At 55.7% G+C, this 14,279-nt stretch overlaps 1 protein-coding gene across 1 annotated transcript in view; it reads left to right on the forward strand.

Annotated features, from left to right (window-relative positions):
- LOC132390605 (SWI/SNF-related matrix-associated actin-dependent regulator of chromatin subfamily B member 1-like) overlaps nt 1-14,279 on the forward strand; it is a gene marked incomplete at its 3' end in the record, with an annotated part of 151,966 nt that overhangs the window by 117,990 nt on the left and 19,697 nt on the right. The window contains exons 2-4 of the mRNA XM_059963207.1: nt 8,079-8,190; nt 9,302-9,431; nt 11,037-11,174. Coding sequence (XP_059819190.1) covers nt 8,079-8,190; nt 9,302-9,431; nt 11,037-11,174 — 380 coding nt within the window. The remainder of the gene's footprint in view (nt 1-8,078; nt 8,191-9,301; nt 9,432-11,036; nt 11,175-14,279) is intronic.

Consider the following 14,279-nt stretch of genomic DNA (forward strand, 5'->3'; position numbering starts at 1 on the left):
GTCCTGAGGCTCCTGTACCTCCTTCCTGATGGTTGAGGGGTGATAACTGTCCCTGAACCTGGTGGTTTGGGTCCTGAGGCTCCTGTACCTCCTTCCTGATGGTTGAGGGGTGATAACTGTCCCTGAACCTGGAGGTGTGGGTCCTGAGGCTCCTGTATCTCCTTCCTGATGGTTGAGGGGTGATAACTGTCCCTGAACCTGGTGCTGTGGGTCCTGAGGCTCCTGTACCTCCTTCCTGATGGTTGAGGGGTAATAACTGTCCCTGACCCTGGTGCTGTGGGTCCTGAGGCTCCTGTACCTCCTTCCTGATGGTTGAGGGGTGGTAACTGTTCCTGAACATGTGTTGTGGGTCCTGAGGCTCCTGTACCTCCTTCCTGATGGTTGAGGGGTTATAACTGTTCCGGAACCTGGTGGTGTGGGTCCGGAGGCTCCTGTCCCTCCTTCCTGATGGTTGAGGGGTAATAACTGTTCCGGAACCTGGTGGTGTGGGTCCTGAGGCTCCTGTACCTCCTTCCTGATGGTTGAGGGGTGATAACTGTCCCTGAACCTGGTGGTGTGGGTCCTGAGGCTCCTGTACCTCCTTCCTGATGGTTGAGGGGTAATAACTGTTCCGGAACCTGGTGGTGTGGGTCCTGAGGCTCCGGACCTCCTTCCCAATGGTTGAGGGGTAATAACTGTCCCTGAACCTGCCGGTGTGGGTCCTGAGGCTCCTGTACCTCCTTCCTGATGGCAGCAGTGAGAAGAGGGTCTCTCCTGGGTCCTTAACGATGGACGCTGCCTTTTTGAGGCATCGCTGCTTGATACTGGATACATCGGAGGCCGGTACCCATGGTGGAGCTGACTTAAGTTCACAACTTACTGCAGCTTCTTTTGATCCTGTGCAGTAGCCCCCTCCCACCCTCACACGAAACGTTGATGCAGCCAGTTACAGTTCTCATTGTCCACCTGTCGTAATTCGCGAGCGTCTCTGGTAAGACACCAGATCTCCTCAGGCTCTGGATGAAATGCAGCCGCTGTCGTGCCTCCTTTGTCACTGCATCCATATGTCGGGTCAGAGATGTTGACACCCAGGAACTCGAAGCTGCGCACTCTCTCCACTTCTGACCCCTCTGTGAGGACTGGTGTGGGTGGGTTCCCTTCCTGAAGTCCACCATCAGCTCTGTGGGTCTTGCTGACCTCCCTGCGACTCCGCTCAACCAGCTTGCCGTCTGAAACTCTGCCGACGATGGTGGGCCGTGTGGGAGCTGTGCCTACCCACGCGGTCATGGGCACAGAAGGAGTCGAGCAGCGGGCTGAGCACACACCCCTGAAGCTCTCAACTCTCTGGATGCAGGCAGGAGAATGTGCCCCCGTCCTCCGTTCCTGAAGTCAACAACCATCTCCTGTCGAGACGCTCGAGAAAAATGGCGTCGTCTTGCCGCGAGGCCCCTTCTCTCTGACTCTAACTCGGCGTTATTTGAGGATCGGAGTCAGGTTTAATGCGTCAGGAAATGTCAGATGGAGCTTAAGCCAGATAAATGCGAGGTGTTGCCCCTCGGGAGGGCAAATGCAAGGAGACAGTACACTGTCGGGGGCGAGGTCTTTAACAGCGTCGCTGAGCAGAGGGATCTTGCGATCCAAGTTCACAGCTCCATGAAAGCGGCCACGCAGGTCGATGAGGCGGCTGAGGACGCTCGCTTTTGTTAGTCGAGACTTTGAGTTCAGGAGTCAGCGGGTGATGTTGCTACTTTATCAAACTGTGGTCAGGCTACATCTGGAGAATTGTGGGCAATTCTGGCCGTCCCAGTACGGGTAGGATGTCGAGGCTTCGGAGAGGGTGCAGAAGAGTTTCACCAGGACGCTGCCTGGTTTAGAGGGCACGTGCTGTCACGAGAGGCTGGATAAACATGGGTTGTTTTCTCTGGAGGCCGAGGGGAGATCTGAGAGCTGTTTACAGGATTTCGAGAGGCATAGATAGAGTGGACAGGGGGTATCTGTTTCCCAGAGTTGACATGTCTAGTACCAGAGGGCAGGCACTGAAGGTGAGGGGGGGATGTAAGGGGTAAGTTTTTCACTCAGTGAGTGGTGGATGCCTGGTCTGGTGAGAGAGGCGTCAGACGCTTCGTGTTGGGGTGTTTTTGACCTGCTTTTTAGCCGGGTCAGCACGACAATGTGGTTCCTGTGCTGTACTCCTGTACGTTTTCTCGCGGCAGCAGTACATCGTGGGTCGGGGTCAACTACGGATATTGCATCCTGGCTGTCTTGATACGCAAGCCGGGGCAGTACGACGGAGAGCAGGCTGTTCCCCATGGAGCAGGCTCCCCCTGTCCACGCGGCCGACGAATACAGAGGAACGGCAGAGATCCACACAAGTCTGGCACCAGGAGTCGCCGGTACGTGTCCAACCCAACGTCAGACGGCCTTGGGGACCCCGGCTTCGTAGTTTTTTTCCTCGGGGTTCACTCCCGAAGTGAGTCAGCGGAGCTTTGAGATCTGAGTTTTCCTTCTCCCACATGAGCTGCCGACCGCGGCTGAGGAGCCCCTTCTGCCCGAAATATATAGTGAAAATAAAACCGTATAAATTACCGTATAAAAAACCGTATAAATTACCGTATAAAAAACCGTATAAAATCGGAAACATCAACAAAACTGTGCAAAAAGTCTCGGGCGCGCATGAGGGGTGATTGATAAGTTCGTGGCCTAGGGTAGAAGGAGTCAATTTTAGGAAACCTAGCACATAGCTCATCTAACTCTAATTCAATAACTCATCTCCTTCTACCTTGGGCCACGAACGTATCAATCACCCCTGATGGGTTATTAACTTCAAACTTTCTGCATAATCAAAGAGTTGACCTGGATGTGCAGGTAATGAGAGCTGTATAACTCATCTCCTCCTACCTTAGGCCAAGAACATCTCGTTCACCCCTGCTGTGGACACTTTCTGGAGGTCCAAGATCTGTACACTCCACGACCGCTGGACTGTGTGTGTAAATGTAGGAGGGGACTATGCTGAAAAATGTGCTAGGTTTCCTAAAATTGACTCCTTCTACCCTAGGCCACGAACTTATCAATCACCCCTCGTATATATCGCAAGGGTGCTGAAGACTTTTGTCAACTGAGGGGGGGGGGGGGGCCGGGGAGTGAGTTTGTGAACCTGGCGGGGGCTGAGGACGTTGGGAGTGGCGAGGGTGGAACGCTGCGGGAGCAGGGTGTGGGACAGGTGGCAGCGAAGGAGTCGCGAGGGATGGGATATGCAGACACACCAGCCCCGAGACACCAGGCAAGATCATCTGATTCCAAACAATTGGCTTATTGATCATTACTGAACGTCTCTCCGGTGCGTCCCGCTCCCTTCACTCTCCCTTCCCCTTTTCCCAACCGTGATTCCCCTCTCCCTTCCCCCTTCCCACTCTCAGTTCACGGTAGAGACCCCGATCAGAATCGGGTTTCTTGTCACTCATGTATGTCATGAAATTTGTGTTTTACGCAGTACGGTGGAATACATAAAATTATTACAGCAGTGTGCAAAAGTATCAGGCAGCCTAGCTCTGTGTGTGCATGTGACTTTTGCACAAGATTGTGTATAAAATTAAGTCAAATCAATGCAGATGTAGAAAAAAAATAGTGGAGTTCATGGGTTCAGAGTCCATTCAGAAATGGGACGGCGGAGGGGGAAGAGGCTGTTCCTGAATCGTTGAATGTGGGTGTCTTCAGGCTCCTGCACCTCCTCCCTGACGGTAGCAATGAGAAGAGGGCATGTCCTGGGAGACGGGGGGTCCTTAATGACGGACACCAGCTTTTTGAGGATGGCAATGAGTGCTGGGGAGACTGGTGCCTGCGACAGAGCGGGCCAAGTTTGCAAATTTCTGCAGCCTTTTCCGATCCTCTGCGGTGGCTCCTCCATACCAGACGAAGGGGCAGCCGGTTAGAATGCTCTCGCAGGAGCATCTGTCGAAATTTGCCAGGGTCTTTAGTATCGTAGCAGATACCTGAAACTCCCAATGTCGTGTCTTCTTTGTAGCTGCTGGGCCCAGGACAGATCCTCAGAGATGTTGACACCCAGGAACTCGAAACGTCTCCCTCTCTCCACTCCTGATCCCTTAATGAGAACTGAAGCGTGTGTTCCTTCGACTTCCCCTTCCTGAAGTTCACAATCAGCTCCCTGGTCTTCCTGAGCTGGCTACTGTGACGCCAATCTATCTAGTTGCTGTCGGGGAGCCTTTCGATGGGGTCTGGGCTGTGCCTGGCCACGCAGCCAAGGGGAGAGAGCAGAGCAGCGGGTGAAGCACACATCCTCGAGGTGTTCTGCCTGCACACTTGCAGTTGAAATTAAACGAGAACATGGCTGTGCAGGCTGAAGGCTCAACCTCGCCGAGCGCCAGTGTTCAGAGTAGGCCTAGCGGAGGTGTCAAGGCCCATCCTGACTGATTGTGGTCTGTTGGTCAGGAAGTCAAGGGAAGGAAGTGTATTTTTTTTAGCAACATCGCGCAGGGCAGGCCTGTCAGCAGCCCCGTGATTCAACCCGAGCCAAACCGCGGTGTTATCCTGTTAGTCTGGGCCGTGGGAGGAGACTGGAGCACCCAGAGGAAGCCCACGCATTCCACGGGGAGGAGGTGCAGATGCCAGGACTGAACTCCGACGCGCCGAGCTGGCATGGGGGTTGCGCGAACCTCTCCTCGTTAGCACCAATCAGGGAGCCTGGAGCCCCACACTCCAGGAGCAGCTCTGCGGTTAGATTTCTGGACAGTCCATGAACTTGGCCACACTAGTTTTGTTACTTAAAGTCTTTTTTTTTTGCACGTATTGCCCTGTACTGCTGACACAAACCACAAATTTTGCAACTATCCATCAGTAATAAACTGATTCTGACAGGTGGAGAAAAAGTCTGTGTCTATCTGTGCCCCCTCGTGGTTTTACACACCTCTGTAAGGTCATCCCGGGAATAAAGTCCCAACCTGCCCGACCTCTCTCCGTAACTCAGTCCCTCGAGTCCCTCTGCGCTCTTTCCAGTTCAGTGGCACCTTTCCCACAGCAGGGTGACCCAAACAGAACACAGGACCGACCCCAAGTGCGGACTCACCGACGTCCGGACACCTGTACTCGGTGCCCTGATGAATGAAGGCCAGCTTGCCAATGGCCTTCTTCACCAGCGCCCCCTTCCCCGTCTACCTGTGTCCCTGTACCTATCCCGAGGTCCCTCTGTTGTATAACTCTCTGGGGCCTGCCGTACTCAGTGAAAGACACAACTTGATCTCAATTTCCAAAACGCAGCTTCGGCACCTCTCTAGGTGAGACCGCTTTTGCCGCACCTCGGCCCACTCATGATGTGCCACAGGCGGCGTCCTGCCCTGCCCGCGGCCACGTGAAACCGCGGAGAGTCGTGGACGCGGCTCAGCACCTCAGGGAAACCCGGCCTCCCCTCGGTGGACCGAGGACCCCGCCTGTCCCGGACGGCCTCTCGTCTCCCCCCCCCCATCAGGCAGAAAGCACAGCAGGCTGAAAGCACGTCCCACCAGGACAGGCTCCACCCCGGAAATCCAGCAGACATTGAACTGACTTTCTGACTTACCGTCCTTGAAGAGTAAAAAGCTTTTATGTTACGCCTCCGTCTAAGTGTGCAATTTGCAGAGACTTAAAATAAACAGTATGTAGGACAGTCAATATAACAGTAGAAATACAAATCAATTAATCGGTCTGATGACCTGGCAGGAGAAGCTGCCCCCAGAGCCTGTTGGGACCACGGCCATCGAACATTCCTCATGCGTTAACCCCTCCGTTCCCGGAATCTTTCTCATGAACCTCCTCTCCACCCTCCCCAATGTCAGCACATCCTTACTTAGGTAAGGGTCAAGAATCAGAAACTTCACTGTCATTCCAACGAACGCTGCAGACAGCGTCTCTGCAGGGTAGAATGAGACAGTGTTTCCCAGGGGCAAGTGCAATCATAACCTAACAAACGTAACAAAAGATAGTAAAACACAACAGCCACATGTTGGTTAAAATCAAGTTATAAGTGTCCAAAGCAGAGTCAGATAGAGCAGCTACTTAGCAGTCTGACTGCCTGTGGGAGGAAGCTGTTCAGCAGTCTTGTGGTTTTAGTTTTGATGCTCCTGTAACATTTGCCTGGTGGCAGAAGAACAAACATAGAAACATAGAAAATAGGTGCAGGAGTAGGCCATTCGGCCCTTCGAGCCTGCACTGCCATTCAGTACGATCATGGCTGATCATCCAACTCAGAACCCCGTACCTGCTTTCTCTCCATACCCCCTGATCCCTTTAGCCACAAGGGCCATATCTAACTCCCTCTTAAATATAACCAATGAACCGGCCTCAACTGTTTCCTGTGGCAGAGAATTCCACAGATTCACCACTCTCTGTGTGAAGAAGTTTTTCCTCATCTCGGTCCTAAAAGCCTTCCCCTTTATCCTTAAACTGTGACCCCTCGTTCTGGACTTCCCCAACATCGGAAACAATCTTCCTGCATCTAGCCTGTCCGATCCCTTTAGAGTTTTATATGTTTCAATAAGATCCCCCCTCAATCTTCTAAATTCCAGCGAGCATAAGCCTAGTCGATCCAGTCTTTCTTCATATGAAAGTCCTGCCACCCCAGGAATCAATCTGGTGAACCTTCTCTGAACTCCCTCTATGGCAAGAATGTCTTTCCTCAGATCAGGGGACCAAAACTGCACAGAATATTCTAGGTGCGGTCTCACCAAGGCCTTGTACAACTGCAGTAGAACCTCCCTGCTCCAGTACTCAAATCCTTTTGCTATGAATGCCAACATACCATTTGCCTTTTTCACTGCCTGCTGTACCTGCATGCCCACCTTCAATGACTTGTGTACAATGACACCCAGGTCTCGTTGCATCTCCCCTTTTCCTAATCGGCCACCGTTCAGATAACAATCTGTTTTCCTGTTCTTGCCACCAAAGTGGATAACCTCACATTTATCCACATTAAATTGCATCTGCCATGAATTTGCCCACTCACCTAACCTATCCAAGTCACCCTGCATCCTCTCAGCATCTTCCTCACAGCTAACACTGCCGCCCAGCTTCGTGTCATCTGCAAACTTGGAGATGCTGCATTTAATCTGCTTGTCTAAATCATTAATATATATTGTAAACAACTGGGGTCCCAGCACTGAGCCTTGCAGTACCCCACTAGTCACTGCCTGCCATTCTGAAAAGGTCCCGTTTACTCCCACTCTTTGCTTCCTGTCTGCCAACCAATTCTCTATCCACATCAATACCATACCCCCAATACCGTGTGCTTTAAGTTTACACACTAATCTCCTGAGTGGGACCTTGTCAAAAGCCTTTTGAAAATCTAAATATACCACATCCACTGGCTCTCCCCTATCCACTCTACTAGTTACATCTTCAAAAAATTCTGTAAGATTCGTCAGACATGATTTTCCTTTCACAAATGCATGCTGCCTTTGTCTGCTGATGGGGTTCATGGAGAGGGTGTGAGGAGTCTTTAATGATGCCTTCTGGAGGCATCGACTCTGAACTGGACAGAAGGCAGGGAGACCCCAATAACCTTCTCTGCTCCCCTAACCACCACCTGCAAGGCTTTCTTGTCGGTCCAAAGGGGACCAAAACTGCTCCCAATACTCCCCGGCCAGTGCTTTATATAAAGCCTCAGCATTACATCCTTCCAGTACCCTCAAAATGAATGCCAACACTGCATTTGCCTTCCTCGCCTCTGACCCCACCTGCAAGTTAACCTTCGTAGGGAATCCGGCAGAAGGACTCCCAAGTCCCTTTGCACTTCAGGCTTCAGAAATCTCTCTCCAGTTGAGAAAAGAACAGCCTGCGCCTTTATTCCTTGTACCAAAGTGCGTGACCACGCTGCACTCCACCCCCTCCAACTATCTCATCGCAGGAGGGGCGAGGTGAGGAGGAATTTCCTCAGCGGAGGGTGGAAAGCCCGTGGAGTTCGGCGGCTGGAAGTGGATGGCTTTCGGGTTTGAAAAGGGGGTTGCGGGCGAGGGGCGAGGGCAGGATTCCTCCGTCTCCTGTGGCCCGCGGATCAGAACCGCTGGTGACTCCGCTCAGTCTGATGACCTCTCCCCCTCCCCTCGGGTCTGCAGGTTGGAAACTTCCTCCGCATGTTCCGGGGCTCTCTGTACAAGAAGTACCCGTCCCTCTGGAGGCGCCTGGCCACCGTCGAGGAGAGGAAGAGGATTGTTGCCTCGTCTCACGGTACGGGGCCGGCGACAGGAACGCAAGGCTGCAGGGAGGTGGGGTAGGTGGCGAGGGACTTGCCTGCACAGGGGCCAACGGATTTGCCTCCATGGGGCAGTGGAGACAAAGGTGAGGTGGAGGGGGGTACACTTACACACCCTCTCTGACACACACACCTCTCTCTCTCTCCCTCACGCTCACCCCTCTCTCTGCAGCACACCCCGTGTCCCTGACACACTCATCCCTCTCCCCCTCTCTGACACACACACCCCTCTCTCTGCAGCACACCCCGTGTCCCTGACACACTCATCCCTCTCCCCCTCTCTGACACACACACCCCTCTCACTGCAGCACACCCCGTGTCCCTGACACACTCATCCCTCTCCCCCTCTCTGACACACGCACCCCTCTCACTGCAGCACACCCCGTGCCCCCAGACACACTCATCCCTCTCCCCCTCTCTGACACACGCACCCCTCTCACTGCAGCACACCCCGTGTCCCCTACACACTCATCCCTCTCCCCCTCTCTGACACACGCACCCCTCTCTCTGCAGCACACCCCGTGTCCCCAGACACACTCATCCCTCTCCCCCTCTCTGACACACTCATCCCTCTCAGTGCAGCACACCCCGTGTCCCCGACACACTCATCCCTCTCCCCCTCTGACACACGCACCCCTCTCACTGCAGCACACCCCGTGTCCCCGTCACACTCATCCCTCTCCCCCTCTCTGACACACACACCCCTCTCACTGCAGCACACCCCGTGTCCCCAGACAGACTCATCCCTCTCCCTCTCTCTGACACACACACCCCTCTCACTGCAGCACACCCCGTGTCCCCCGACACACTCATCCCTCTCCCCCTCTCTGACACACGCACCCCTCTCTCTGCAGCACACCCCGTGCCCCCGACACACTCATCCCTCTCCCCCTCTCTGACACACGCACCCCTCTCTCTGCAGCACACCCCGTGTCCCCGACACACTCATCCCTCTCCCCCTCTCTGACACACGCACCCCTCTCTCTGCAGCACACCCCGTGTCCCCGTCACACTCATCCCTCTCCCCCTCTCTGACACACACACCCCTCTCACACACTAATCCACCTTTGTCCTGCACTCCCACAGATCACGGATACACGACACTTGCCACCAACGTAACTCTCCTTCGAGCGTCAGAGGTGGAAGAAATCCTCGAAGGAAACGATGACAAATACAAGGCCATCTCCATCAGCACCGAGCCACCAACCTACTTACGGTGCGTAACCACCGTTCACGGTGTGTGTCCTACCCTCGTACGCCGAGGTCCCCCCGTCCCTCGACACTCCCCACCGTTCACGGTCCGTGTCCTACCCTCGTACGCTGAGGTCCCCCTGTCCCTCGACACTCCCCACCGTTCACGGTGTGTGTCCTACCCTTGTACGCCGAGGTTCCCCCGTCCCTCGACACTCCCCACCGTTCACTGTCTGTGTCCTACCCTCGTACGCCGAGGTCCCCCCGTCTTTCGACACTCTCCACCGTTCACGGTGTGTGTCCCACCCTCGTACTCCGAGGTCCCCCTGTCCCTCGACACTCCCCACCGTTCACGGTGTGTGTCCGACCCTCGTACGCCGAGGTCCCCCCGTCCCTCGACACTCCCCACCGTTCACGGTGCGTGACCCACCCTCGTACGCCGAGGTCCCCCCGTCCCTCGACACTCCCCTTTGCTCACAGTGTGTGTGTCCCACCCTCATACGCCGAGGTCCCCCCGTCCCTCGACACTCCCCATGGCTCACAGTGTGTGTGCCCTACCCTCATACTCCGAGGTCCCCCCGTCCCTCGACACTCCCCACAGTTCACGGTCCGTGTCCTACCCTCGTACGCCGAGGTCCCCCTGTCCCTCGACACTCCCCATTGCTCACAGTGTGTGTCCTACCCTCGTACGCCGAGGACCCCGTCCCTCGACACTCCCCATTGCTCACAGTGTGTGTCCTACCCTCGTACGCCGAGGTCCCCCCGTCCCTCGACACTCCCCACCATTCACGGTGTGTGTCCTACCCTCGTACTCCGAGGTCCCCCTGTCCCTCGACACTCCCCACCGTTCACGGTGTGTGTCCGACCCTCGTACGCCGAGGTCCCCCCGTCCCTCGACACTCCCCACCGTTCACGGTGCGTGACCCACCCTCGTACGCCGAGGTCCCCCCGTCCCTCGACACTCCCCTTTGCTCACAGTGTGTGTGTCCCACCCTCATACGCCGAGGTCCCCCCGTCCCTCGACACTCCCCATGGCTCACAGTGTGTGTGCCCTACCCTCATACTCCGAGGTCCCCCCGTCCCTCGACACTCCCCACAGTTCACGGTCCGTGTCCTACCCTCGTACGCCGAGGTCCCCCTGTACCTCGACACTCCCCACCGTTCACGGTGCGTGACCCACCCTCGTACGCCGAGGTCCCCCCGTCCCTCGACACTCCCCACCGTTCACGGTGCGTGTCCTACCCTTGTTCGCCGAGGTCCCCCCGTCCCTCGACACTCCCCATTGCTCACAGTGTGTGTCCTACCCTCGTACGCTGAGGACCCTGTCCCTCGACACTCCCCACCGTTCATGGTGCGTGTCCTACCCTCGTACGCCGAGGTCCCCCCGTCCCTCGACACTCCCCATTGCTCACAGTGTGTGTCCTACCCTCGTACGCCGAGGACCCCGTCCCTCGACACTCCCCACCGTTCATGGTGCGTGTCCTACCCTCGTACGCCGAGGTCCCCCCGTCCCTCGACACTCCCCATTGCTCACAGCGTGTGTGTCCCACCCTCGTACGCCGAGGCCCCACCGTCCCTCGACACTCCCCATTGCTCACATTGTGTGTGTCTCTCTCTCTCTCTCCCATAGCGAACCAAAATCTAAGAGAAACAATCAGTGGGTTCCGACCTTGCCGAACAGCTCTCACCACTTGGACGCGGTGCCATGTTCCACCTCCATTAACAGGAACCGCATGGGCCGAGACAAGAAGAGAGCTTTCCCCCTCTGGTGAGTTCTCAGCTGCCCTGGCAAGTGTTGGAGAGGCCTTGAGGTGCAGGGTCTCAGGGAGCTGGGCCAGCAAAGATACCGTTTGTCACGCCGGCCTTGGCAGTTGTACAACAGGTTGGCCAGGCCGCACTCGGAGAACTGTGTCCCGTTTTGGGAGAGGTGCCATCGAGCTGGAAAGAGCGCAAAGGGAGAGTTACGGGAACGTCGCTGGGACGCGAGGGGCTGAGTTACAGAGGGAGGTCGGGCAGGTAGGGAATTCACTCCCGGGAGCGTAGTGGGGACCTGACAGAGGGGTGTAGAACCACGAGGGGGCACAGATAGGGTGAACGTGCACAGATTTTTTCCCCCAGGGTTGGGGAATCTTGAACCAGAGGGCACAGGTTTAAGGTGAGAGGGGAAAAGGGATTAAGTAGGGGAAACTTGTTCACCCAGAGGGTGGTCCGTCTGTGAAAGGAGCTGCCGCAGGAAGTGGTCGAGACAGGTACATTAATGACACTCGGATAGGGACACGGATAGGGAAGGTTTAGAGGGATACGGGTGGTCCGTCTGTGAAAGGAGCTGCCGGAGGAACTGGTCGAGGCAGGTACATTAACGACACTCGGACAGGGACACGGATAGGAAAGGTTTAGACGGATACGGGTGGTCCTACTGTGGAAGGAGCTGCCGGAGGAAGTGGTCGAGGCAGGTACATTAACGACACTCGGACAGGGACATGGATAGGAAAGGTTTAGAGGGATACGGGTGGTCCGTCTGTGGAAGGAGCTGCCGGAGGGACTGGTCGAGGCAGGTACATTAACGACACTCAGACAGGGACACGGATAGGAAAGGTTTAGAGGGATACGGGTGGTCCGTCTGTTGAAGGAGCTGCCGGAGGAAGTGGTCGAGGCAGGTACATTAACGACACTCGGACAGGGACACGGATAGGAAAGGTTTAGAGGGATACGGGTGGTCCGTCTGTGGAAGGAGCTGCCGGAGGGAGTGGTCGAGGCAGGTACATTAACGACACTCGGACAGGGACACAGATAGGAAAGGTTTAGAGGGATACGGGTGGTCCGTCTGTGGAAGGAGCTGCCGGAGGAAGTGGTCGAGGCAGGTACATTAACGACACTCGGACAGGGACACGGATAGGAAAGGTTTAGAGGCATACGGGTGGTCCGTTTGTGGAAGGAGCTGCCGGAGGAAGTGGTCGAGGCGGGTACATTAACGACACTCGGACAGGGATACGGACAGGAAAGGTTTAGAGGGATACGGGTGGTCCGTCTGTGAAAGGAGCTGCCGGAGGAAGTGGTCGAGGCGGGTACATTAACGACACTCGGACAGGGATACGGATAGGAAAGGTTTAGAGGGATACGGGTGGTCCATCTGTGAAAGGAGCTGCCGGAGGAAGTGGTCGAGGCGGGTACATTAACGACACTCGGACAGGGATACGGATAGGAAAGTTTTAGAGGAATACGGGTGGTCCGTCTGTGGAAGGAGCTGCCTGAGGAAGTGATCGAGGCAGGTACATTAACGACACTCAGACAGGGACACGGTCAGGAAAGGTTTAGCGGGATACGGGTGGTCCGTCTGTGGATGGAGCTGCCGGAGGAAGTGGTCGAGGCAGGTACATTAACGACACTCGGACAGGGACACGGAGAGGAAAGGTTTAGAGGGATACGGGTGGTCTGTCTGTGGAAGGAGCTGCCGGAGGAAGTGGTCGAGGCAGGTACATTAACGACACTCGGACAGGGACACGGATAGGAAAGGTTTAGTGGGATACGGGTGGTCTGTCTGTGGAAGGAGCTGCCGGAGGAAGTGGTCGAGGCAGGTACATTAATGACACTCGGACAGGGACACGGATAGGAGAGGTTTAGAGGGATACGGGTGGTCCGTCTGTGGAAGGAGCTGCCTGAGGAAGTGATCGAGGCAGGTACATTAACAACACTTGGACAGGGACACGGAGAGGAAAGGTTTAGAGGAATACGGGTGGTCCGTCTGTGGAAGGTGCTGCCGGAGGAAGTGGTCGAGGCAGGTACATTAGCGACACTCGGACAGGGACACGAATATGAAAGGTTTAGAGGGATACGGGTGGTCCGTCTGTGTAAGGAGATGCCGGAGGATGTGGTCGAGGCAGATACATTAACGACACTCGGACAGGGACACGGAGAGGAAAGGTTTAGACGGATACGGGTGGTCCGTCTGTGAAAGGAGCTGCCGGAGGAAGTGGTCGGGGCAGGTACATTAACGACACTCAGACAGGGACACGGACAGGAAAGGTTTAGAGGGATACGGGTGGTCAGCTTGTGGAAGGAGCTGCCGGAGGAAGTGGTCGGGGCAGGTACATTAACGACACTCGGACAGGGACACGGACAGGAAAGGTTTAGAGGGATACGGGTGGTCCGTCTGTGGAAGGAGCTGCCGGAGGAAGTGGTCGGGGCAGGTACATTAACGACACTCGGACAGGGACACGGACAGGAAAGGTTTAGAGGGATACGGGTGGTCCGTCTGTGGAAGGAGCTGCCTGAGGAAGTGATCGAGGCAGGTACATTAACGACACTCAGACAGGGACACGGTCAGGAAAAGTTTAGCGGGATACGGGTGGTCCGTCTGTGGATGGAGCTGCCGGAGGAAGTGGTCGAGGCAGGTACATTAACGACACTCGGATAGGGACACGGAGAGGAAAGGTTTAGAGGGATACGGGTGGTCTGTCTGTGGAAGGAGCTGCCGGAGGAAGTGGTCGAGGCAGGTACATTAACGACACTCGGACAGGGACACGGATAGGAAAGGTTTAGCGGGATACGGGTGGTCCGTCTGTGGAAGGAGCTGCCGGAGGAAGTGGTCGAGGCAGGTACATTAACGACACTCGGACAGGGACACGGATAGGAAAGGTTTAGTGGGATACGGGTGGTCTGCCTGTGGAAGGAGCTGCCGGAGGAAGTGGTCGAGGCAGGTACATTAATGACACTCGGACAGGGACACGGATAGGAGAGGTTTAGAGGGATACGGGTGGTCCGTCTGTGGAAGGAGCTGCCTGAGGAAGTGATCGAGGCAGGTACATTAACAACACTTGGACAGGGACACGGAGAGGAAAGGTTTAGAGGAATACGGGTGGTCCGTCTGTGGAAG

Source organism: Hypanus sabinus, unplaced genomic scaffold, assembly GCF_030144855.1.
Source record: "Hypanus sabinus isolate sHypSab1 unplaced genomic scaffold, sHypSab1.hap1 scaffold_984, whole genome shotgun sequence".
Lineage (NCBI taxonomy): Eukaryota > Metazoa > Chordata > Chondrichthyes > Myliobatiformes > Dasyatidae > Hypanus > Hypanus sabinus.